The sequence below is a fragment of the Microtus pennsylvanicus genome, chromosome 11 (genome assembly GCF_037038515.1).
Source record: "Microtus pennsylvanicus isolate mMicPen1 chromosome 11, mMicPen1.hap1, whole genome shotgun sequence".
In the NCBI taxonomy this organism is placed as follows: Eukaryota; Metazoa; Chordata; class Mammalia; order Rodentia; family Cricetidae; genus Microtus; species Microtus pennsylvanicus.
In genome coordinates this window covers 51,318,450-51,339,725 of record NC_134589.1, presented here as the reverse complement: position 1 = coordinate 51,339,725, position 21,276 = coordinate 51,318,450, and the positions used below count along the sequence as shown (strand labels likewise).

At 50.8% G+C, this 21,276-nt stretch overlaps 4 protein-coding genes across 8 annotated transcripts; 2 read left to right on the top strand and 2 right to left on the bottom strand.

The window, feature by feature from the left end:
- Window positions 1-2,814: 2,814 nt before the first annotated feature.
- On the bottom strand, window positions 2,815-5,817 carry LOC142860528 (large ribosomal subunit protein eL42-like). 3 transcript variants are annotated; one of them, XM_075991907.1, is made up of 2 exons: window positions 5,727-5,817; window positions 2,815-3,543 (listed from the first exon to the last, which is right to left on the bottom strand). In XM_075991907.1, exon 2 carries the CDS (start codon window positions 3,215-3,217, stop codon window positions 2,891-2,893), a length of 327 nt encoding a protein of 108 aa, XP_075848022.1. In that variant the 5' UTR covers window positions 3,218-3,543; window positions 5,727-5,817; the 3' UTR covers window positions 2,815-2,890. The 3 variants fall into 3 exon arrangements, with proteins under 3 accessions (XP_075848022.1, XP_075848021.1, XP_075848023.1); XM_075991906.1 differs by lacking the exon at window positions 5,727-5,817 and adding an exon at window positions 3,917-5,645; XM_075991908.1 differs by lacking the exon at window positions 5,727-5,817 and adding an exon at window positions 5,095-5,645.
- On the top strand, window positions 5,666-7,966 carry Med11 (mediator complex subunit 11). Its single transcript, XM_075991905.1, has 3 exons — window positions 5,666-5,799; window positions 5,932-6,062; window positions 7,517-7,966. Exons 1-3 carry the CDS (start codon window positions 5,715-5,717, stop codon window positions 7,652-7,654), a joined length of 354 nt encoding a protein of 117 aa, XP_075848020.1. The 5' UTR covers window positions 5,666-5,714; the 3' UTR covers window positions 7,655-7,966.
- Window positions 7,967-9,131: 1,165 nt separating this feature from the next.
- Cxcl16 (C-X-C motif chemokine ligand 16) lies at window positions 9,132-14,109 on the bottom strand. The gene is made up of 5 exons (XM_075991904.1): window positions 13,479-14,109; window positions 13,074-13,212; window positions 12,744-12,838; window positions 10,498-10,911; window positions 9,132-10,276 (listed from the first exon to the last, which is right to left on the bottom strand). The coding sequence occupies exons 1-5, from the start codon at window positions 13,546-13,548 to the stop codon at window positions 10,236-10,238; spliced, it is 759 nt and encodes a 252-aa protein (XP_075848019.1). The 5' UTR covers window positions 13,549-14,109; the 3' UTR covers window positions 9,132-10,235.
- Window positions 14,110-14,591: 482 nt separating this feature from the next.
- Zmynd15 (zinc finger MYND-type containing 15) lies at window positions 14,592-20,426 on the top strand. Of its 3 annotated transcripts, XM_075991902.1 has the most exons (13): window positions 14,592-15,277; window positions 15,941-16,175; window positions 16,260-16,415; window positions 16,665-16,825; window positions 17,788-17,940; window positions 18,285-18,365; window positions 18,510-18,626; window positions 18,715-18,803; window positions 18,892-18,990; window positions 19,144-19,297; window positions 19,382-19,440; window positions 19,643-19,803; window positions 20,171-20,426. In XM_075991902.1, the coding sequence occupies exons 1-13, from the start codon at window positions 14,704-14,706 to the stop codon at window positions 20,340-20,342; spliced, it is 2,211 nt and encodes a 736-aa protein (XP_075848017.1). In that variant the 5' UTR covers window positions 14,592-14,703; the 3' UTR covers window positions 20,343-20,426. The 3 variants fall into 3 exon arrangements, with proteins under 3 accessions (XP_075848017.1, XP_075848018.1, XP_075848016.1); XM_075991903.1 differs by lacking the exon at window positions 18,510-18,626; XM_075991901.1 differs by having other exon boundaries at window positions 19,144-19,440.
- The last annotated feature ends 850 nt before the right edge of the window (window positions 20,427-21,276 follow it).

Here is a 21,276-nt window from a genome sequence, read left to right as displayed (position 1 = left end):
CTGTCCTGGAACTCCCTGTGTAGACTAGGTTAGCCTCAAACTCATATAGATCTGCCTGCTTCTGCCTCCTGAGTTCTGGGGTTAAAGGTGTGCACCACCACACCCAGCAGCTATGAGGTTTTAACAAGAAGAAGAGTAGGCCCCTGATTTCTTTGTCCTTTGAGGGAACAACTCTCTCCACCTCCTTCAGACGTTTCTGGGGACAGTCACCCCACATCTCTGAACATACCCGTTTTGCTCCTTCTTGACTTCTGCTTTCAGCATCATCTAGCGGATGCCCCGCTGTGACACCACGACACAATGCTGTCATCTGCAAGCTCATGCTGCAGACTATGCTGTAACTGCAAGATCAAGTTGCAAAATAAAAATTGCAAACAAAACAAAAAACTCCATGATGGGAGGAGGAGGGAAGGGAGGGGCAAGAATTTTTTAAATTTTCATAATAGTTTAAGTAAGTTTATGGTTTCATAGGCCGCATTGGGAGATGAACGTATAGCTACAGGCACAGGTGGCACAAATATGGCAGAAGGTGAAGGTGGCGTCCGTCTTTGTCCCTCCTGATCATCATACGATGCTTTCCGTCCTGTCCCCCATTCCTGAATATTGTATCAGGTGGGGCCAGATCAATGTCCGGTATTGAATTATGCCTCTGTTAAGGTTTACAGAGGCCTCTATGGCCCTCTCTCTTTTTTGTACAACTTTGTTTCCCCTGAACAATGATCGTTTGAAGTTTGCTTATTCTCCAAATTCATCATGAATTCGGTCCTGTGCTCTTTTCCAAGAGTCCACATTTCAGTTCTTTCAAAACTAAAGATGCTCATCCCTTTCATCTCCTTGAAGACATAGCTCAGAATCTTTCTATTGAAATGGGGTTCGTGGCCACCTCTTATGAATGACCTCGACCTCAGCTCATGGATGTCCTAGCTGCCTCTTAACTGGGGAAATCTGACAGTCTATACAGACCAAAAATGTCTTTATTCCATCTTCCTGGTCGGGAGCTTAGCTTTGTGAATCTCTTAAAGTCATTCTCCTGAGGTGACTCTTAGGAAAGGCCTGTATTTTCCAGAGGTAGGTGAAAACATGCGTCTAAGTTCCCTTTGATGAACTATGAGCCACTTCCCAGCCAGGCCCCTAGTACAGGTCTCGTCCTCCATCTTCCTCTTTTCCACCAGCCCCAGCCGAGGTCTCACCATACACGCAGTGTTTCTCGCATTTCGTTGTGCACACAAGTCACCTGGGGATCTTTCAACACAGACAGTGATGCAGTTGGCCTGGGGTCTGCGCTAAGACTGCCTCTCTGATGAGTCTCAGTGATGCTGACATCCAGGGATACAGGCTTACCCAGCCAAGACCTTAGAGGACAACTGCACTGCCAGCCTTGGCCCTTGTGTGACTTGTGGAGCACACTGAGCTAACTGCCTGCACCTGTTTTAAGAGAGAATAAATTTAAAATTTCACTGAGAAAAATGCAATTCTTGCATTTTTATTTAGCTTTCACCCTAAAGTAGCTGGGGTGTGGAATTCTGGATTTGGAATCAGCCCTGCCTCAAATGTTGAAGTCCTGCCCTTCTCTTAGGAATGGGTGTCACTTTAAGAGGCCCTATACCAGGCCGAGCACTGGCAGATAGTTTTCTTTCTCTCTGGAAGCTTCCCTGAGTCCTTTTTGTTGAGCCTGGTGTCATGATACATGGATCTGTTTTCCTCCATGGTGACACTGGGCTCTTACATCCAGAACAGTTCTTTTTCCTCTTCATTCCTGTGATCACATCTAGAATTTAAGCCTACTGGGCTACTTCTCAATTGCTTTTTCTTGTCTACATTTATTCTCTCTCTCTCTCTCTCTCTCTCTCTCTCTCTCTCTCTCTCTCTCTCTTCATTTACTTTATTTGCATGAAGAGTTCCCCAATTTTTCTTCCAAGGTCTTGGAGACTTATTTGTTGGAAATGGAAAACAGGGTTTTTGCCTTGGTGGGCACCTGGGTACAACTGAAGGGGCAAAAATGACAGAGGGTCAGGCATGGTGGTGTGTGCCTTTAATCCCAGCACTTTGGACGTAGAGGAAGGTAGAGTGGTGCATGCCTTTAATCCCAGCACTTTGGACGTAGAGGCAGGTAGATGTATCTCTACGAGTTGGCCATGTGTATGACCCTAGCACCTGGTAGGCAGAGGCAAGAGGGTCAGAAGTTCAAGTCTCTCATTGAACATGGAGACCACCATTTTGACTAGACTGACCTGCAAGCAAGGCCTTGGGATTGTCTCTACCCCTGAATCACCAGGGTTACAGACAGACACCACTGACCGGGCTTTTCCATGGGTTCTGGAGAGCCAAACTCAGGTCCTCACAGGCTTGCATAGCAAGCACCTGTCCAATTGAGCCATCTCCTCAGTCTTCTTTATCTCCCTCAAGTTAGGGTCTAAGCTCAGGCTGGTTTTGAGCTTGCTGTGAAGCAAGCCAAGGATGATCTTGAACTTCTGATTCTCTCACTTCTACCTGCTCAGTGCTCAGATTACAGGCACACTCCACACATACCCAGTTCTATGAAGTGCTGGAAGTCAAGCCCAGGGCTTCGTGCAGGCTCGGCAAATCCTCTACCAACTGCCCTTAAAACATCATGATTGTTGAAGGTGTTACCACCAAGCCCAACAGCTTCAGCTCAAGTTCCAGAGCCCACATGATAGAGAGAACTCTTTCCTAGTGGTCTCTGCTCACCACATGAGCACCGTGGCAGGCAGACACACCTGTTTGTGAATTCTTGCTCTCTCTCTCACACACACAGTAAATAAATGTAATTTAAATTAAAAAAATCTTTGTCATTTTATTAGGCTCTAGGAAAGAACAATTTTTTTTGAGTGAAAGCTCATGATTTTATTGTCTTCATAACAAGGTCAGCCTAGAACTGGATCACTTGGCCCTTTCTCTTCTTATCACCACCCAGTTCAAAATGCTTGCATCTCTTAATAGCCAGCATCCTCTTCGATCTGCAGTTGGGCTCCACACATTCCAGTCTCAGCACAATCTTCTTTGTAGTTTTCGCCTTTTTGCGGAAAATAGGCTTAGTCTGCCCACCATAGCCACTCTGTTTCCAGTCATAACGCCGCTTTCCCTGGGCATACAAAGAATCTTTGCCCTTCTTGTACTGGGTCACTTTGTGGGGTTGGTCTTTGCCACATTTCTTGGAGAAAGTTCGGCGGATCTTAGGAACGTTCACCATGTCCATCAAGTGTGACTGAGCCGTCTGTCATTCATGTGCTATTTAACCCTTTGCAAACTGCATCTGTTACTATTACTGTTGCTCCTCAGGCTCTTCCGGGTGTTGCTTTCAGGACTTCCTGCGTAGCAGGCGAGTGCGCTACCATGGAACTATTTACTTCCATCTCTGTTCACCATGTGGCCCTGGCTTGATATGTAGACCAGGCTGGTCCCAAGTTCACAGAGATCCACCTGCTTCTGCCTCCATAGTGCTGGGATTAAAGACATGGGCCACCACCACACCCACAACCAGCAATATTTTCATTCTTGACCTCTGTAAGTCTCAAGAGTACTCTTAAAAAAAAAATAAATCTGGTCATGACACACTTTCTTCAAAGGCTCCAAAATACGTTTAGAATTTCTTTTCTTTTCTTTTTTGGTCTTTCGAGTCAGGGTCTCTTTGTATAATAGCTCTGGCTGTCCTGGAACTCGCTTGCTTGGTAGACCAGGCTGGCCTCGAACTCACAGAGATTAGAATTTCTTTCATTTTTAACAATATTTTTATTAATTTTTTGGAGACTATCATACAATGTATTTTTATTATATTCATACCCACTCCTCCATTATCCACCCTCCACCTTTTTACTTTGGTGTGTGTGTGTGTGTGTGTGTGCGTGTGTGTGTGTGTGTGTGTGTGTGTGTGTGCGAGCCATATGTGTGCAGGTACCTGCATGGAAGCCAGACGAGGACATCCAATTTCCTGGAGCTGGAGCTAGAAGCAATTATGAGCCGCCTGACGTAGATGCTGGGAGCTGAATTCAGGTCTTCTGCAAGAGCAGCCGGTGCTCCCAGCAGCTCAAGCCTTCTTTGTGTACCCCAGGATGCATTTCTTAGCTTCTGAGTCTTTTCCTGATCTCCCTATTTCCGCTTCATGTCACCCCTCATCACCACCAATAACATTCCGCTCACTCCACAGAAATGGAACTTTTTACTGGACTCTAACCGTACCAGGCCTTTCACAGTCCCATCTCTTGGAGGATACTGTCCCCTTTCCCACTACAACCTCCCATCCACCTCAACAGCCCTTTAGAATTCACTTCAAAAACCACCTCCTCCAAGAATCCTTTTTCTGGGACTGAAGGAAAAGCTCAGTGGTTAAGGGCACTGGCTAATCTTTCAGAGGACCCTGGTTCGATTCCCAGCACCACATGGTGGTTCAGAACTGTCAATTACTCTGGTTCTAGAGAATCTATGCTCTCTCTGATTTCCATGGATAATGCATGCACATGGTGAACAGACATACATGCAGGCAAAACACCCATATTCATAAATAAATAAATATATATTTTTTTAAAAAAAGCTTTGCACCTGCGCTAACAAAACACTGGAATGAGAGAACATCTCGTTTGCTTTTCTTTCCCTAGAGCCTAGCGCCTAATTGGCAATCAGAGATAGAAAGGAGGGAGGAAGGAACCAGGACCCGAGAACCAGCTGGGCTCAGGATCAGGATGAAGCTTTAGGGAGAACAGCTTACACTTCAAGTCAAGCTTTCCTTGGGAGAGGCTGGCCAGCAAAAGGTCCATGACTACACAGTATGGAGGAACACACTAGAATTTCCACCATCCTCACCTGGCACAGGACCAATGCTTAATCTTATGAACTCAGTAAGTTCTCCAGTGTCAATTAAATCTGACAGGTCTGAACGGCTTTGGTCACAGGCTGTTTTAGTGGTGGCTCACACCTTTAATCCAAGTATTCGGGAAGCAGAAGCATTGTTATTCAACTTGCGGGGGTGGGGGTAGGTGTCGGGGGGAGGGATGTGCAAAACTTGTGCTTAAATCATGTCTGGGCACAATACGCCAATTAAAAAGAGCCAAATTAAGAGTGCCGAGAAAGGAAACTTACTTAACGTGGCAACCCGGGGAAGAGGGACAAAGAGACCCCTCAAGTCAGCCTGAGGGTTCTGACGTAACCTCGGAGTTTAGAGGACCAAGGATGTCTACTTCTAAGCAATCCCAGTCATGGGTGCTCACATCCGCCACTGCCTCACCATTGTCTGGGCTAATTCCGTAGAGTGATCTGCAAGGTGTTAGAACTGTGTGAAATCTTCCTGGAAGTCAAGTCCCCCGCTCTGGCTGATGCTCTTTCCTTCTCCCAGCATGAGATTCCTAGGAAAATACCCATTTCTTTGGAGTCCATTGTTTGAAGTCTGATAGAATTAAGAGACACAAGTGTCTCTTTAGAGTATCTTCATCTCTGTGAGTTCCAGGTCAGCTAGGTCTACAGTGAGACCCTGTCAGAAAACAAAAAAGCCAATACCGCCTCTTCCCACCCGCGATCCGGCCTGGCACCAGAGCCCCGCTAGTCTAGACCAGGTGGACCCGGAAGGGCGAGGCCGCACTGAGCATCTCGGGAATTGTAGTGTTCGCTACGGTGGTCTCTGCGCAGGCGCACACTAGCAGGCATTTCCGGGCCTTGGTTGGACACCTCGGAAAAGACGGCCTGTGGGACTTTCCACAGGAACCATGGCTACCTACAGCCTGGCGAACGAGCGGCTGCGCGCCCTGGAGGACATCGAGCGCGAAATCGGAGCCATTCTCCAGAACGCAGGTTCGGGGAGTGAGGAGCGGAGCTGAGAGCCGGCCCGGACTCCGCGCGCGGTGTGGGCGGGACCTGGGTGCTAGTCCTGGGCGGGGCGACGTCTCCAGCTCAGTCGAACGCCGCCCTCTCCCCGCCCTGCAGGAACGGCGATCCTGGAACTGTCCAAGGAGAAAACTAACGAGCGGCTTCTAGACCGGCAGGCGGCAGCCTTCACCGCTTCTGTGCAGCACGTGGAGGCGGAGCTGTCGGCTCAGATCCGCTACCTAACCCAGGTGGGTGTGTTTAGAAGGTGCTGGGCGGGGACCCCAGCGCTCCACCTCCGCCCTAGCCTTAGGGATTCCCTGAGTTTTTGCTGGATAAGACTGCCTCTTACAAATAAGTAAAAAGACTGCCTCTTACGGAGGGAGTGGGAATTGGGATTGGTATGTAAAATGAGAAAAGATTGCCTCTTATGCCGGTTTAGGCATTTTCATTTCAGGGCTGGTTTAGTTCTCTAAAAGCTCGGGATTAGAAGTGCCAGCCAGGTGGTGTTGGTGTACGCCTTTGATCCTAGCACTAGGGAGGCAGAGGCAAGCGGATCTCTGTGAGTTTGAGGCCAGTCTGGTCTATAGAGCGAGTTCCGGAACAGCTAGGATTGTTACACAGAGAAACCCTGTCTCGAAAAACAAAACAAAAAGTGCCAAGGGTGTATAAACAGTACCTAGCCAGGGCTGGAGGGATGGCTCAGTGGTTTAGAGCATTGCCTGTTCTTCCAAAGGCCCTGAGTTCAATTCCCGGCAACCACATGGTGGCTCGCAACCATCTGTAATGAGGTCTGGTGCCTGCAGACATACACACAGACAGAATATTGTATACATAATAATAAATAAATAAATATAAAAAAAACAGTACCTAGCCAGACAAGGTGGTTTAGGCCTGTCATCTCAGCTACTCACGAGGCTGAGGTCTGAGGATCACAAGTTCAAAACTTGTCTGGGCAGTTTAGACCCAGTAGATAAAAAAGAGGGCTGGGCCCCACAGTAGGGTACTTGCCTACCATACAGGAGGCCCCAGTACGGAACAAAAAAATAAAACTGAAGCCACTGAACTTTGTACCCAGAAACTTAGCATGCTGTTGTGTGAGAGGCCCCATATGCTTGGGGACCAAGTACAGGGACTCCTAGGCACTAGGCGGCTTCCAGAGCCCTTACTCTAGCCACCCTATTTACTAACATTTGTGGTGTGCTGGGCACTCTGCAGTGTCTTATCCTCCAACCCTGGGAAGTGCTAACTGTCGTCCGTATTTCACAGATGAGGTTCACAGAGGTTATGTCGTTTGTCTTAGATCACTGAGCTACTACACGCTAGAGTAGGTCAAACTCAGGTAAGAAATGGGCTCAGACACCTGAAGCCTTGTCTCAAAAAAACCCCAGAAAAACAAACAAACATTTCCCAAGGGCCAGGTGAAGCTCTTTAATCCCAACACTGCAGAGGCAGGCAGATCTTTCTGAGTTCTAGGGCAGCCAGGGCAGAATAGTAAAATACTGTCTCAAAAAAAAAAAAGTGTTGGGGCTGGAGAGATGGCTCAGCGGTTAAGAGCACTGACTGCTCTTCCAGAGGACCCGGGTTCAATTCCCAGCACCCACATGGCAGCTCGCAAGTGTCTGAAAATGCAGTTCCACGAGTTCCTGCTTGTGGGGTGGTCAAGAGAGGCAGGGCTCCTCTGATCCATGTAATTGTTCTGTAGGTGGCCACAGGGCAGCCCCACGAGGGCTCCAGCTACTCCTCCAGGAAGGATTGCCAAATGGCGCTAAAGAGAGTGGACTATGCCCGCCTCAAGATCAGCGATGTGGCGCGAACCTGTGAGCAGATGCTGGAGAGCTAAGTCAGGATGGTGCAGTGTGACCTGCACCTGGGACAGAGCCCAGAGACCGGTAGGATGGGAGCAGAGCGATACATACATGCCCTACTGGTCAGGGCAGACGAGGACCATGGGGCACAAAGTAGAACTGGAGACTCTAAAGCCCAAGTCTGCCCACAGACCTGTCCTGGCTCCTCCAGCAAGATGGCCCTGCTTTCCATTATGCAAGCTCAGACAGGGATCAGAGACGACTGCCAAACCCACTTCCTCATGCACACCCTGCCCTTGAGTTCCAGAAGACTTTGCCCAATAAAAATATTTTTTTAAGATTTACAAGTATGATTATTTTTTCTTATGTCTGTACACCACATATATGCAGTACCTGTGGAAGCCAGAAGAGGGCGTTGACTCCCCTTGGAAATGGAGTTACAGATGGTAGTTAGCCAATGTGGGTACTGGGAAATGAACCTGGACCCTCTAGAAGAGCAGTCAGCACTCCTAACCACTGAACATTCTCTCCAGCTCCCCAGTAAAAGTATTCTTAGCGGGTGGTGGTGGCACATGGCTTTAATCCCAGCACTCAGGATACAAAGGCAGGCGGATCTCTGTGAGTTTGAGGCCAGCCTGGTCTACAAAGCGAGTCTCATAAGCAGGCATGGTGGCTTACATCTGTAATCCCAGCACTTGGGAAGGGGAGGTAGTGCTGCAGTTTGAGACTCATCTGGGCTAAGTACATAGCAAGACCCTTCCTCAAAAAGAGAAATTATGGAGCCCGGTGGTGGTGCACAGCTTTAATCCCAGCACTTGGGAGGCAGAGACAGGTGGATTTCTGTGAGTTCAAGATCTATGGAGCAAGTTCCAGGACAGGCTCCAAAGCTGCAGAGACACACTGTCTTGAAAAACAACAACAATAAAAACAAAACAAAAGATAAGTTATGTTCTTTGTTGGAAAAAAAACAAAACAGGAACTGTTATAATAAAAGCTGTAACTTTTCTGTGAGGTCAGGCTCTCTCTCTGGGGTAAATATGAGTGAGCCTAGAGATGGAGGAAGTGAGTCCAGCCCGCCCAGAATCAGCACGGGATCAGCACGGCGCTGCGAGACAGCCTAGACTTTTGGTGTGGGACTGGAGAAGAGCTGAGCCTTGTGGAGGGGAACCTGTGGCCTGAGAGCACCATCAGCACTTCTCAGGGGATGGAGACTGACGCCAGCGTCTGCCGAAGTCAATACTTCTAAATAAAGAGTTGTTTAGATTTATGTGTAATGGTTTACCTTTATGTGTGTGTGTGTATAAAATGTTCCTGTGGAGGTCCCAGGAGGGTTGTCAGGTCCCCAGGTCCTGGAGTTCCACGTGATTGTGAGCACCACACGAGTCATCTGCAAGAACAATCGCTCTAAACTGCTAAGTCCTCCCTCCAGCCCTCAGCCACTAATTCTAAAGCATTTTTTTTATAGTTAAAACCATAGATTTTCTAGTTTATTGTTACACAATGTAAAAAGCAGACATTTTAAAAAATTAATTTATTGGTGGCGGGAGGGTTGAACTTCGAACTTTACGCATGCTAGACAGGCACTCTACCAAGGGCCACGCCTCTAGACCACATGGTTTAGAGTATTACATTTTATTAGCAGCAGGGGGAGGACCAGGGCCAGTGGGGCTGCCCATGTTATTAGTCATTAAGAGTGATGCACACCTTATTCCCAGCACTCGAGAGGCAGAGGCAGGTGGATCCCTGTGAGTTTGAGACCAAGCCTGGTCTATAGAGTGAGTTCCAGGACAGCCAGAGCTGTTAAACAGAGGAACCCTGTCTCAAGAAACCAAGTCAAAGCCAGGTGGTGGTTAGGCACGCCTTTAATCCTAGCAATCTGGAGGCAGAAGCAAGCAGATCTCTGTGAGTTCAAGGCCTGGTCTACAAGAGCTAGTTCTAGGACAACTAGGGCTGTTACACAGAGGAAAATCTTGTCTCAAAAAAAACCCCAGAAAAACAAACAAACATTTCCCAAGGGCCAGGTGAAGCTCTTTAATCGCAACACTGCAGAGGCAGGCAGATCTTTCTGAGTTCTAGGGCAGCCAGGGCAGAATAGTAAAATACTGTCTCAAAAAAAAAAATGTGTTGGGGCTGGAGAGATGGCTCAGCGGCTAAGAACACTGACTGCTCTTCCAGAGGACCCGGGTTCAATTCCCAGCACCCACATGGCAGCTCGCAAGTGTCTGAAAATGCAGTTCCACGAGATCTGACACCTTCACACCAATGCACATAAAGTTAAATCATTAAAAAAAAGTGTTTAGCAAGTGTGTAATCCAGCACTATGTAAGTGGTCATCCTCAGACACAGGGAATTTGAGGCCGACTTGGACTAAGTAAGATCCTCCCTAAGCAAACAAACTTCTAAATGCGTTATGTACAGCAGTAAATTAGGGCAGATGTGGTGTATGTCTGCAGCTCCCTGCAGACATACACCACATCTGCCCTAATTTACTGAGAATCAACAGCTCAAAGCTGCCCAGGTTTATGACGTGAAAGAACGAGCGAAGGTCCAGTTCACTGACGGAGCCCAGCCTGCCATCTCTCTCCCGTGTCTTCTCTCCAAAGCCCCAGTCCTGCTTCAGACACTAGAGTTCACAAGTGTATAATGGAGCTGCAGATCTAGAGAGGAGAAAGAAAGTGGTGGGTGAGCTGGGAGATGAAGGAGAACTGAGGCAGACGTGAACTGAAGCGGGAGTCAAGACTCCCAGATGTTAGTCAACCCTAAGACCCTCATGGCCCCTGGTGCCGACGGCCTTACTGTCCGCCTCTGTTACCCGCTACCAGGGCAGGACCCTTACCAGGACGTCTCTAGGGCCCTGGAGGTGAGGAGTCTCTTTTACCTGCATCTCTCCGCTGCCTGTCTCGGCACAGCACGTAGGCCATGGCTGCCGTGAGAAGGAAAACGATGGCCAGGAGGGACAGCACTGGCACCAAGGCTGCTTTGCCAGCTGAAGCTCCTGGTTTGCCTTCTTGCTGTTTGTCCTCTTGGTGGTTTTTATTTGCCTCAGCCTCCAGTCTAGCTTCCGGGTCAAAGCCTGAGGTGAGAGCAGTGCCTTCATAGCCTGAGGTGAGAGCGCTGGTCTCACTGTTCAAAGACAGTGCTCCAGATGGGAAAGTGGACTGCTGGGTACTCTGCATCTGTGCAGGGGTGCTTGTGGCTGGAGGTGTCCCCTTGGTGGCCACAGGGATCTGGGTGTTAGTGTGAGGCAGATGCTCCTGGTGGTGCAGGCTCTTCCCATGGCCATTTCCACACTCTGGAGAGAAAACAAACACAGGATCAGGCTGCTGGAATAGCTGGAGTCTTCCTCACCCATCTTCATGGCAAGGCCATTGTACACATACACACACCACTACCACCACCACCACCACCACCATCACCACCATCACCACTATCACCACCATCACCACCATCACCACCACTACTACCACCACCACCACCACCACCACCACCACCATCACCACCATCACCACCACCATCACCACCACTACTACCATCACCACCATCACCACCATCACCACCACTACTACCACCACCACCATCACCACCGTCACCACCACCACCATCACCACCACCACCATCACCACCACCACCACCATCACCACCACTACTACCACCACCACCATCACCACCATCACCACCACTACTACCACCATCACCATCACCACCACCACCACCACCACCATCACCACCACCATCACCACCATCACCACCATCACCACCACTACTACCACCACCACCATCACCACCACCACCACCATCACCACCATCACCACCACCACCTCCACCATCACCACCCCTACTACCACCACCACCATCACCACCATCACCACCACCACCATCACCACCATCACCACCACCACCACCATCACCACCATCACCACCACCACCACCACCACCACCATCACCACCATCACCACCATCACCACCACTACTACCACCATCACCACCACCACCACCACCACCACCATCACCACCATCACCACCACCACCACCATCACCACCACTACTACCACCACCACCATCACCACCATCACCACCACCACCTCTACCATCACCACCACCACCACCACTACTACCACCATCACCACCACCACCATCACCACCATCACCACCACCACCTCCACCATCACCACCACCACCACCACCACCACCACCATCACCACCATCACCACCACTACTACCACCATCACCACCATCACCACCACTACTACCACCATCACCACCATCACCACCACCATCACCACCATCACCACCACCACCATCACCACCATCCCCATCCCCACCACCACCATCAACACCACCACCACCATCAACATCATCACCACCACCACCATCCCCACCATCACCACCTCAGATTCACAAAGATCCACCTGCCTCTGCCTTCCAGAATGTTGGGGTTAAAGGTGGGCATTACCACACCTGGATAAATTTCAATTTGATGTTTATTTTCATCATTAAATATGAGAAAATTAAAATAGTACCTTCAAGTGATTTCAATTAAAATGTAATAGTAAAAGCCAAACCTATTGTAGAGACCTGTAATCCCAGATACAAGAGAGGTCGAGGCAGGAGGATAACAAGTTCAAGACCATCCTGGTCAGCTTAAAAAGCAGGACGATAGCTCAGTGGTAGAGCTCTTATTTAGCTTGGCCAATCTCGAGTACACTTTATAATAGTGACTTCAAGAAAATACTAAGTAGGGCTAGAGAGATGGCTCAGTGGTTAAGAGCACTGGCTGTTCTTCCAGAGGACCTGGGTTCAATTCCCAGCGCCCACATGGCAGCTCATAACTGCCTGTAACTCCAGTTTTAAGGGATGCAACACCTTCACAGAGACATACATGTACCCAATATGTGAATGCATACGAAATAAAAATAAATAAATGACGTAAAAAAAGAAAGTATTAAGTAATGGCAGATGTGGCAGAACAAAATGACAGAGGGAAGAAGATGAGGGTAACGATACAGATGATACAGAGGTAAGTGAAAGTACTTCAGCCAGCGCTAAGAGGTTTCAAATAGCAAAGTGCTGTGTGGCAGAGGCAAAGGGAATTGTAGCCCACCGGAGGACCCAAGAGGTTCTCACCTTTGCTGTCAACGCACTTTACCAAATCAAGGACCCACTGTTCCCGGCTGTCCCCACACACAGTCAAGGACTTCCCGGACTTCGTTAACCAGAACCTGCAAGAGGATTAATCTAGTCTCCCATGGCCACTCCTTCCCCTCCCTACTTTTCCTCATTCCAAAGGTGTGAAGTCACCCCCAAGGTGAGCTCCACTAGGGCTGGAAATCCCCAGATAAGTGAAACTGGGGAGGAACTAGGCTTTCCCACCCGGACCTGGTGTTCAGGTTGGTGGTCCTATAATTCCCCTGGGGGAGGGGGGCGGGGACGACACACCGACAGACAAGACGGTACCTGGTGATTCCTGGACAGTGATCGTATTTTTGCAGGCGTTGTCGGATATAATTCAAGCTAGTAGCCGGTACCACTTTCTCAGGAGGAATTGTTTTTTCACAGGAACAGCTTCCAGTGACACTCCCCTGGTTACCATCACCTAAAGGGGAACGAGGGATTAACCCTGGTCCTGAGTTGGCTTCCAACTCCTCTGTCGCACTCAACTTCCCCTACCCGCCAGATCTACCTTCCACCCCAGTGTAATGCCACCTGGGTCCAGGTGTCCCCAGTCCCAGTCCAACCGCAGACAGCCTTCCCCTATTCCCGGCTGCTGCCTTTGGCAGCTCTGGGCTGAGTTCTTAATCCCTCCGTTCTTGTGCCCCTCCACAGTTTCCGTTCTGGCCCCAATCCCGCCCCCTGACTAACCTGGCGGGGTCAGCAGAGCCAGCAAGTAGAGAAAGGGCACTAGGGGCAGGGGTCCGAAGCCCTGCCTCATCTCCGGGCTTAGCGGAGCTTGTTGCCGCCAGGCCACTTAGCCGACATCCAGCTGATTCCCCGGCTGCCCGAGGTTCTGCGGAGGCGCTGCTGTCGGTGCCAAGCTCAGGCGGGGAGAGGGCGCGCGGTGGAGGTGCCGCTGCTCCCCTCGCGCGGTCCCGAACCAACCGTGGGGTCAGTGCCCGGAGCCTACGCAGCACCCAGCGCCCACGTTGGGGAATTCCCGAAGGCGGAGCTCCTTCACCCGTTTCCAGACTCACGGCCAGTCAGTCGTGGGGACAGCCAAGACTGACAAAACCGAAAGAAAGTTCGGGCTATGGAGCCAGAGGAACCTGAGAGGGCAAGCGGTGGCTCCGGAAGAATGACTCGCTTGGGTTCGGGGATGTCAGTCCTCTCCGGCGGTCGCCCGTCTGTCTGGTGGTTTGTAAAGTGATGACCTGCTAGATCTCCCTCTGGTTCCAAGATGCTTTCACTTCCCTGGTCCGCTGGGTCACAGTGGGATCCAGTCACATGGCCAAGGTGAAGCAGTCTAGTAAGTCACCAGGCCCGTGGGAGTGCGCATGCACTGGCTGGGTGCCATCCGAGTTCTGAGCAGTGGGCTCGGGCAGCCCTGACATCACGACAGTCCACCAGCACGAGGTATTTACCTTCAAAAAGTGGTGGCGGCTGCACGTACCGGAGGAGAGGAGCCGCCGGAAAGGGGTTAGGTTTACAGGGGCTCACATCAAACTGATCCTGGCCCAAAAGATGCCTCAGTTCTTAATTCTCACTTCTATTTCCCATTGACCAACAGACCCCACATTTTCCCCTTCTCAGCAAGGCTTTTCCCGTAGGATTAGCCTTACCTCTCCGTCTTTGAATTCAAATCTCACTTTAGGATTTGAGTCATTGAGTTTTGTGCCCCAACTATGATTTCATCCTTGAGTTCTCACCTTTAACCCTAAATATCCACTTTCCAATCTAACTCCCCCCCCCCGTCCTTATCCCTGCAAACCCTATTCTCAGCTCCTAATACTTCTCCATAGATTTTACCTCAAGCCCACACCCTTCTCCCTTTGGTGACCCAGCACGGACCCTCATCATTACCCCCGCTCCTGACCGCTACCATACAGCCCTTTCTTCTCAGTCTGGGTCCAGGCCCTGTGCATCTGAAGACATGGAGTTTGTGTCTGGATACCGGGATGAGTTCCTTGATTTCGCTGCTCTTCTCTTTGGCTGGTTCCGCAAGTTCGTGGCAGAGAAAGGGACCATGGGGACCAGCCTTGAGGGCCGATGGCGTCAACTGGAGGGTCAGATAAGGAGGCTGCCCCAGGACCCTGCCCTCTGGGTGCTCCACGTCTTACCAAACCGTAGTGTGGGCATCAGCTTGGGGCAAGGTGCAGAGCCAGGTCCCGGGCCGGGCCTGGGGGCTTCCCGGCTCCTGGGAGATGAGCCTCCGCTCCGCCTGAGAGACCTGAGCCCTTATGTCAGTTTTGTCAGCCTGGAGGATGGGGAAGAAGGGGAGGAGGAAGAAGATGAAGAAGAGGATGGAAAAGGGAGCTCAGGCACAGAGAAGGCAGAACCACAGGAGGGTGGGGAGCCAGCCCCTTCCAGCAGGGAATCCCCCCAAGAAGCAAAGCCACCAGCCGAGTCAGAGGTGACCCAGCAAGAGGCAAGCTGTGATGATGGCTGCCGGGAGGATAGAGGAGAAACTGAGAAGGCACCTGAAAAGAGGAAAGGACGGAGGAGTGGTGAGAACCCGGGGTGGCCCCGCCTTGTCCCCTGTCCAGACACCTTTCTGAACTCCTCCCATGTCTCTCAACCGACTAGGAGTCACAGGCTGTTAACTTTCATGCAAATCTGTTGCCCAAAGTTCATCTGCCACAATGTGTTTTTTTTAAAAAAAAAAATTTTTGAACCAACATCTAAGCACTGTAAAGAATGAAAGTCCAGAGACCTTGCATCTTAAGAAAAATCGAGGTTCTAGGCCTGGAGAGGTGGTTTAGAGGTTAAGAGCATTGACTGCTCTTCCACAGAGTCCAGGTTCAATCCCCAGCAACCACATGGTGGCTAACTACCTTCTGTAACTCCATTTCAAGGGCATCCAACACCCTCTTCTGCCTTCTGCAGGCACTGCACGCATGTGATATACAGACATGCATGTGGAGAAAACACCCATATGCTAAAATGAAAATAAATCTAAAGAAAGAGAAATCCAGATTTTGATAAGGTGCCCATGTTTCTTACATCCTGCCTCCGTATAGCAGTTGCCCCCTTTACATGGGGACTGCCTCTTTTATCTAGTCCTTTCTACTCATTGAAGTTGTCTGTCCCCTCAAGACATCTAAACTTGGTCTATCTGACTGTGATATCTGCCCCCTTCTCTCTCGCCCAAATGTTCCCTCTTTCCGCAGAGACTGCACCCCTGCACCTCTCTTGTCTTTTGCTGGTGACCGATGAGCATGGCACCATCTTGGGCATTGATCTGCTAATGGATGGAACCCACAAGCGTGTGGGCCAGAGCCCAGGGGCTGAGAATCTTGCTCCTCGGGCCTATGCTCTCCTTTGCCACAGCATGGCCTGCCCTATGGGCTCTGGGGACCCCCGAAAGCCCCGACAGCTTACTGTGGGAGACGCCCACCTGCATCGGTACAAATACCTGGGATCAGAGGGTGGAAAGGTGTGGAAACTCCTGAGCCCTTTTAGCCTGATGCCACCTGTATCCCCATGCAGAGACCTGGAGAGCCTTGTCCCAAGGCTGGGTGTGAAGTTAGCAAAGACCCCAATGAGAACATGGGGTCCTCGGCCAGGCTTTACTTTTGCCTCCCTTCGGGCTCGAACTTGCCATGTTTGTCACAAGCACAGCTTCGAAGTGAAGTTGACACCCTGGTGAGCATCCCCAAGGCTGGAGTCAACGGAAGACTCCAGCAGTTAGACAACCACGTAGAAAGGCAAGCCGGGCCAGTGGGGGTCCCAAGCAGGCAGGCAGAAGGAGGACCAGGAAGGTAGGAAGGAATAGGAAAAACAAGTTATGAGCAATTAGCTACAGGATGCAATACAAACAGGCTGAGTGGTATATGGACAGATTATAGCCCACAGGATCCATGAAGGGGGTGCCAATTACCCCTGTTTCCCCAGTCCCCAGTGCAGTGCTGTCTTATACTGTGGAGAGGCTTGTCTCCAGGCTGATTGGCGGCGATGCCCAGATGATGTGAGCCACAGATTTTGGTGCCCGAGACTTGCCGGTTTTATGGAGCGAACAGGGGAACTGGCAAGTCTGCCTTTCACCTATACTGCAGGTATCCTAAGGAGGTCAAAGTGGCAGGGAGGGGATCCTGGGACCAGGTCTTTGGGACTGGGTCCAGGGCCTGAAGAATGAGTGTTTGGCTGAAGTCTGCATCCTTGGAAGAAGAGTTGGTGCTGTGCATTGGGTGTTAGGGACCAGAGCAGCTGAGGCAGAATAACTGATCCAGGGAGAGATCAGGGCAGCTGAGGCATCAGTTCAAATGCTTGCTGTTCACCTCTACCACCGTCTAGCCATGTGACCTCAAACAGTTCACTTAAGCCAGGCATGGTAGCACATTCCTAGCACTTGGGAGGCCGAGAGAGGAGGATCTCATGTTCCAGGCCACCCTGGGCTATATGACACCTTGTTTCAAAACCAAGACAAAACAAGAGCTGCCTCTGATGGGGCATACCTGTAATGGCAGCATTTGGAAGGTGGAGACAGAAGGGTCAGGGGTTCAAAGCCATCCTCTGCTACATAAACAATTTAAAGTCAGCCTGTGCTGCAATGAGATCCTGTCTTAAAATTAAAAAAAAAAAAAAACAGGGCTGGAGAGATGGCTCAGAGGGGAAGAGCATTGCCTGCTCTTCCAAAGGTCCTGAGTTCAATTCCCGGCAACCACATGGTGGCTCACAACCATCTGTAATGAGGTCTGGTGCCCTCTTCTGGCCTGCAGACATACATACAGACAGAATATAGTATACATAATAAATAAATAAATATAAAAAAAAAAAAACCTCAAGTTCCATCATCTGTAAAAAAGGAACACTAGCAAATATAAAACCACATTTAATTATTTCAAGGGTTGTGTAAACTCTCGGTGCATGTCTGGAACATGCTGGACACTCAGAAAGGAAAATTTCCTCCCTAGATAAAACCAGGCCCAAAAATCAAGGTCCTTAGGGATAGCAGAGGACAGCTAAAGTCCTGGAGCTGAGCCACCAGGTCCTCAACCGTCCCTCCCTTCTCCTGCAGAGGTGACCAGTGAGACCTTTAACAAAGAGGCTTTCCTGGCCTCTCGAGGCCTTACTCGTGGCTATTGGACCCAGCTCAGCATGCTGATTCCAGGGCCTGGCACCCCCAGGAGCCCTTGGGGCAGCACATCATCGCTCAGCCACCTTCTCAATGGTATGTGGGGCCTTTTGCCGGGAATGGACTAGAGGGAAGGTTGTGGGGAGGGCTGGGGGAGTGGACCAGTCCCCTAACCCCTCCATATACACATTAGGCCTATACACAAAATCCTAATAGGGTTATTACCGCCCCTGTACTGACCCTGTTAGGATTATTTTAAGCCTTTCCACAGACATCAAAGGAGTCATTTTTGTCTGATTCATCCAATAACCCTGTCCCTAGGCTAACTCCAATCCTGCTACAGCTTCAGGCCTTCAGGGTGTACAGGTCTTCTGGGAGGGGTGGGGAGATGAGGCTGGTAGGGGTTTACAGCTCTTAGGCGCTGCTTCTCATCCGCTCAGGTGATCCTTACCAGCTCTTGCAGGGAGACGGACCTGCCCTGATGCCTCCGGTGCCTCTAGACCCACCTAAGAGCCTCTTGGGTGAGCTGGAGGGGTCCTGTAGGAGTTGGGACAGAGATCCTGCACAGGGTGGCAGACAGAAACCTGGTGCCTGAGGGGGCACGGCGCATTAAAGATTGAAGCCCAGGTCTGGGATCAGGCCCCCCGTTAAGACTCTCTCCCCAGGTTCATGGCAGGATTACTACACGTGGCGGGGCCTTAGCCTGGACTCCCCCATGGCTGTGCTTCTTACCTACCCACTGACCGTGTACTATGTCATCACCCACCTGGTACCCCAGTCCTGTAAGGAGCGCAGACAGGACAGGAGGCTGGGGGTGGGGTTGGCAGCAAGGGTGCCCCCCCCATCTTTAATAAGTGGACTTCTCACCAGTTCCTGAGCTCAACATTCAGAACAAGCAGTCGCTGAAGATCCACGTGGTGGAGGCCGGGAAGGAATTTGATCTTGTCATGGTGTTTTGGGTAACGTCCCCACTCAGAGAGGGTGTGTTGAAAAGACAGGTGTGGTCATAGGGTGGAACCCTGGACTGACCTTCTCTCTGTCTCTAAGGAGCTCTTGGTGCTTCTCCCTCACGTGGCCCTGGAGCTACAGTTTGTGGGTGACAGCCTACCACCTGAGAGTGACCAGCAGCATTTTACTATGCAGAGGGTGAGAGCTAGAGGAAGCCCCACTTCTCCAGCCCTCTCTCTGGTAGCCTGGTGGGACCCTCCCCTTCCCCTCTACCTTCCTCTGCTCTTCCTGGGGCTCCCTCCCATTACCCAGACTTTCAGTGGCTTTCCCACCCCACTCCCGGCCACACAGGATGGCCCTGAGGTGTCTGTGCGTCCTAATTCTGGGGCATCTGCACGGCTCAACTCTGGGACTAAGGAGAAGGGAGGGCGAAGGGACCTGCAAATCAGGGTGTCCACGCGGCCCTATCACCTGCTCCAGGGACCCAAGCCTGACCTGGTTATTGGTAAGAGCCTGGGGCTCAAGGGCAGGGATTTGGGGAAAGTAAAAGAAGGACACTGTGGTCACCATTGTCATCCTCTCTCGTTAGGATTTAACTCTGGCTTTGGTCTCAAGGACACATGGCTAAGCTCTCTGCCTCGACTACAGGTGGATAATCTCACTCACCCAGCTCCTTCCCTTCTCTAAAGGACTGGGCTCACCCACCCCTTAACTGCTCCACAGACTTGGGGAGTACCTCTCCAGCATCCCGTCTCTTCTGGGACTTTATCTATCGGGGAGGGTGGGGCTTGGGATGTATCTGGGTGAGGGAGCCTCCCAGGGAGTGTCTGAGAGCCCACCCAAACCTCAGTCTCTCCGAGTGCCAGCTTTCTTCACGGAGAGCAGTGAGTACGGCTGTGTGATGGACGATCAGACCATGGCGGTGGCCACCGGAGGGGGCACCAGCTCTCCACAGCCCAACCCCTTCCGCTCCCCATTCCGCCTCAGAGCTGCTGACAACTGCATGCCCTGGTAAGGGTCCATGGCGGCCTAAAGCCCTCTGATCCGCGATTTATATACTCTGTAAGCCTAAAAGGTTCTCTTCGCCCCAATCTTACAACCCTCCATCTCTGTCCTCTTACTGTCTTTGCTGATTTGGACAACCCCAACACAAACCACCTTTTAGAGCCTTCTCAACTCTCAACTCCTCGCCCTGCTCCTATAAAGACTCTGTTGCTTCTTTATTTTTTTTCTGGGGCTCGAACTCAGGCGACAGGCCTCGCGGCAGGTCCTTTAACCCCCTAGCTGCTCTTGTCTTACTGCACCTAGCCCTGGATCTGTGCCCTAAGCTCGCCTACTGGGAGGCCCGGCCCTGCCCCTGACCACGCCCTCACTGCAGGTACTGCAATGCCTTCATCTTCCATTTGATCTACAAGCCTGCCCAAGGTGGCGCAGTCCGCTCGGCACCCGGCCCTGTCCCTAGACCCCCAACTCCTGCTGCTCCTCCTGTCCCCACTCGAAGGCGCCGGGGAGAAAAGAAAGCTGCTCGTGGGCCCCGCAGGCGCAGATGAGTGCGGAGCTGGCGGCCGTCCACTCCCTTCCAAAGTCTGCTTCCTAAAGGAAAACACTCCAAGGCCCTGGGGAAGACTGACTGTCAGGACACGAAAGGTTAAATAAAATTCCTTATTTGAAACCCCTGAGTTATTGACCCTTCTACTTCACGCTCATGATTGGTTCAGTATCCTGGGAAAGAAGATAAGGATTTGGGATGACTTTCTCGGGGTCCCTCTCACTCGGCTCGCTAACTCGGGTGGGGAGTGGAGTGTACCGCCTTCCTTGGTCATCCCCAAATCCTCTCCTAGTTTGTATGTTGGTAAGACGTTTTCTAGCCTGGAACCATCCAGGTCTCCTGCTATAACAAGGAGATACCAAAAATCAGAAAGTGACTTCCCTTAGCGGGATTGGGACGCAGCCAGCCTCCGCGGGATACAGGCTACACTTGGTTTAGAATCAGTGGAGAGCCTCGGGGCAAATTCCACCTTCTCATTCTTCACAATCCAGAACCTAGACCTCCCTGCCAACGTCCCTTCAGGGAGCTCTCAGTGAGGCTTGGTAGACAGAAATTGGAAAGCAGTTCCAACCGCATGGGGACTAGAAGCTGATGTGGTTGGTGAGCTAAGCTCATGACTTCTAGTTCCTCTGTCTCCTCAAGCTAGACACCTCTAAATAACAACATGCATTCTGTCATTACGGAATTACCCATTATCTTGCTCAATTATTATTTCACTTCCATAGGGAGGAAGGCATTTCCTGCCTCATACTTGGAAGCTAGATAGGCACATCTCCCCAGCCCTGAAATCCCCCTTTTCATATTGATAATTCCTCTAAGCTACACGCGGACAGAGCGTGGGTGCTACACTGTCTCTAAAGTTCTGGCAGGGAACCGGCTTCAGAACTGTTTCTCCAGCTACTCCCACACACTCAGGCTTTCCTCTCTCCCTCCTT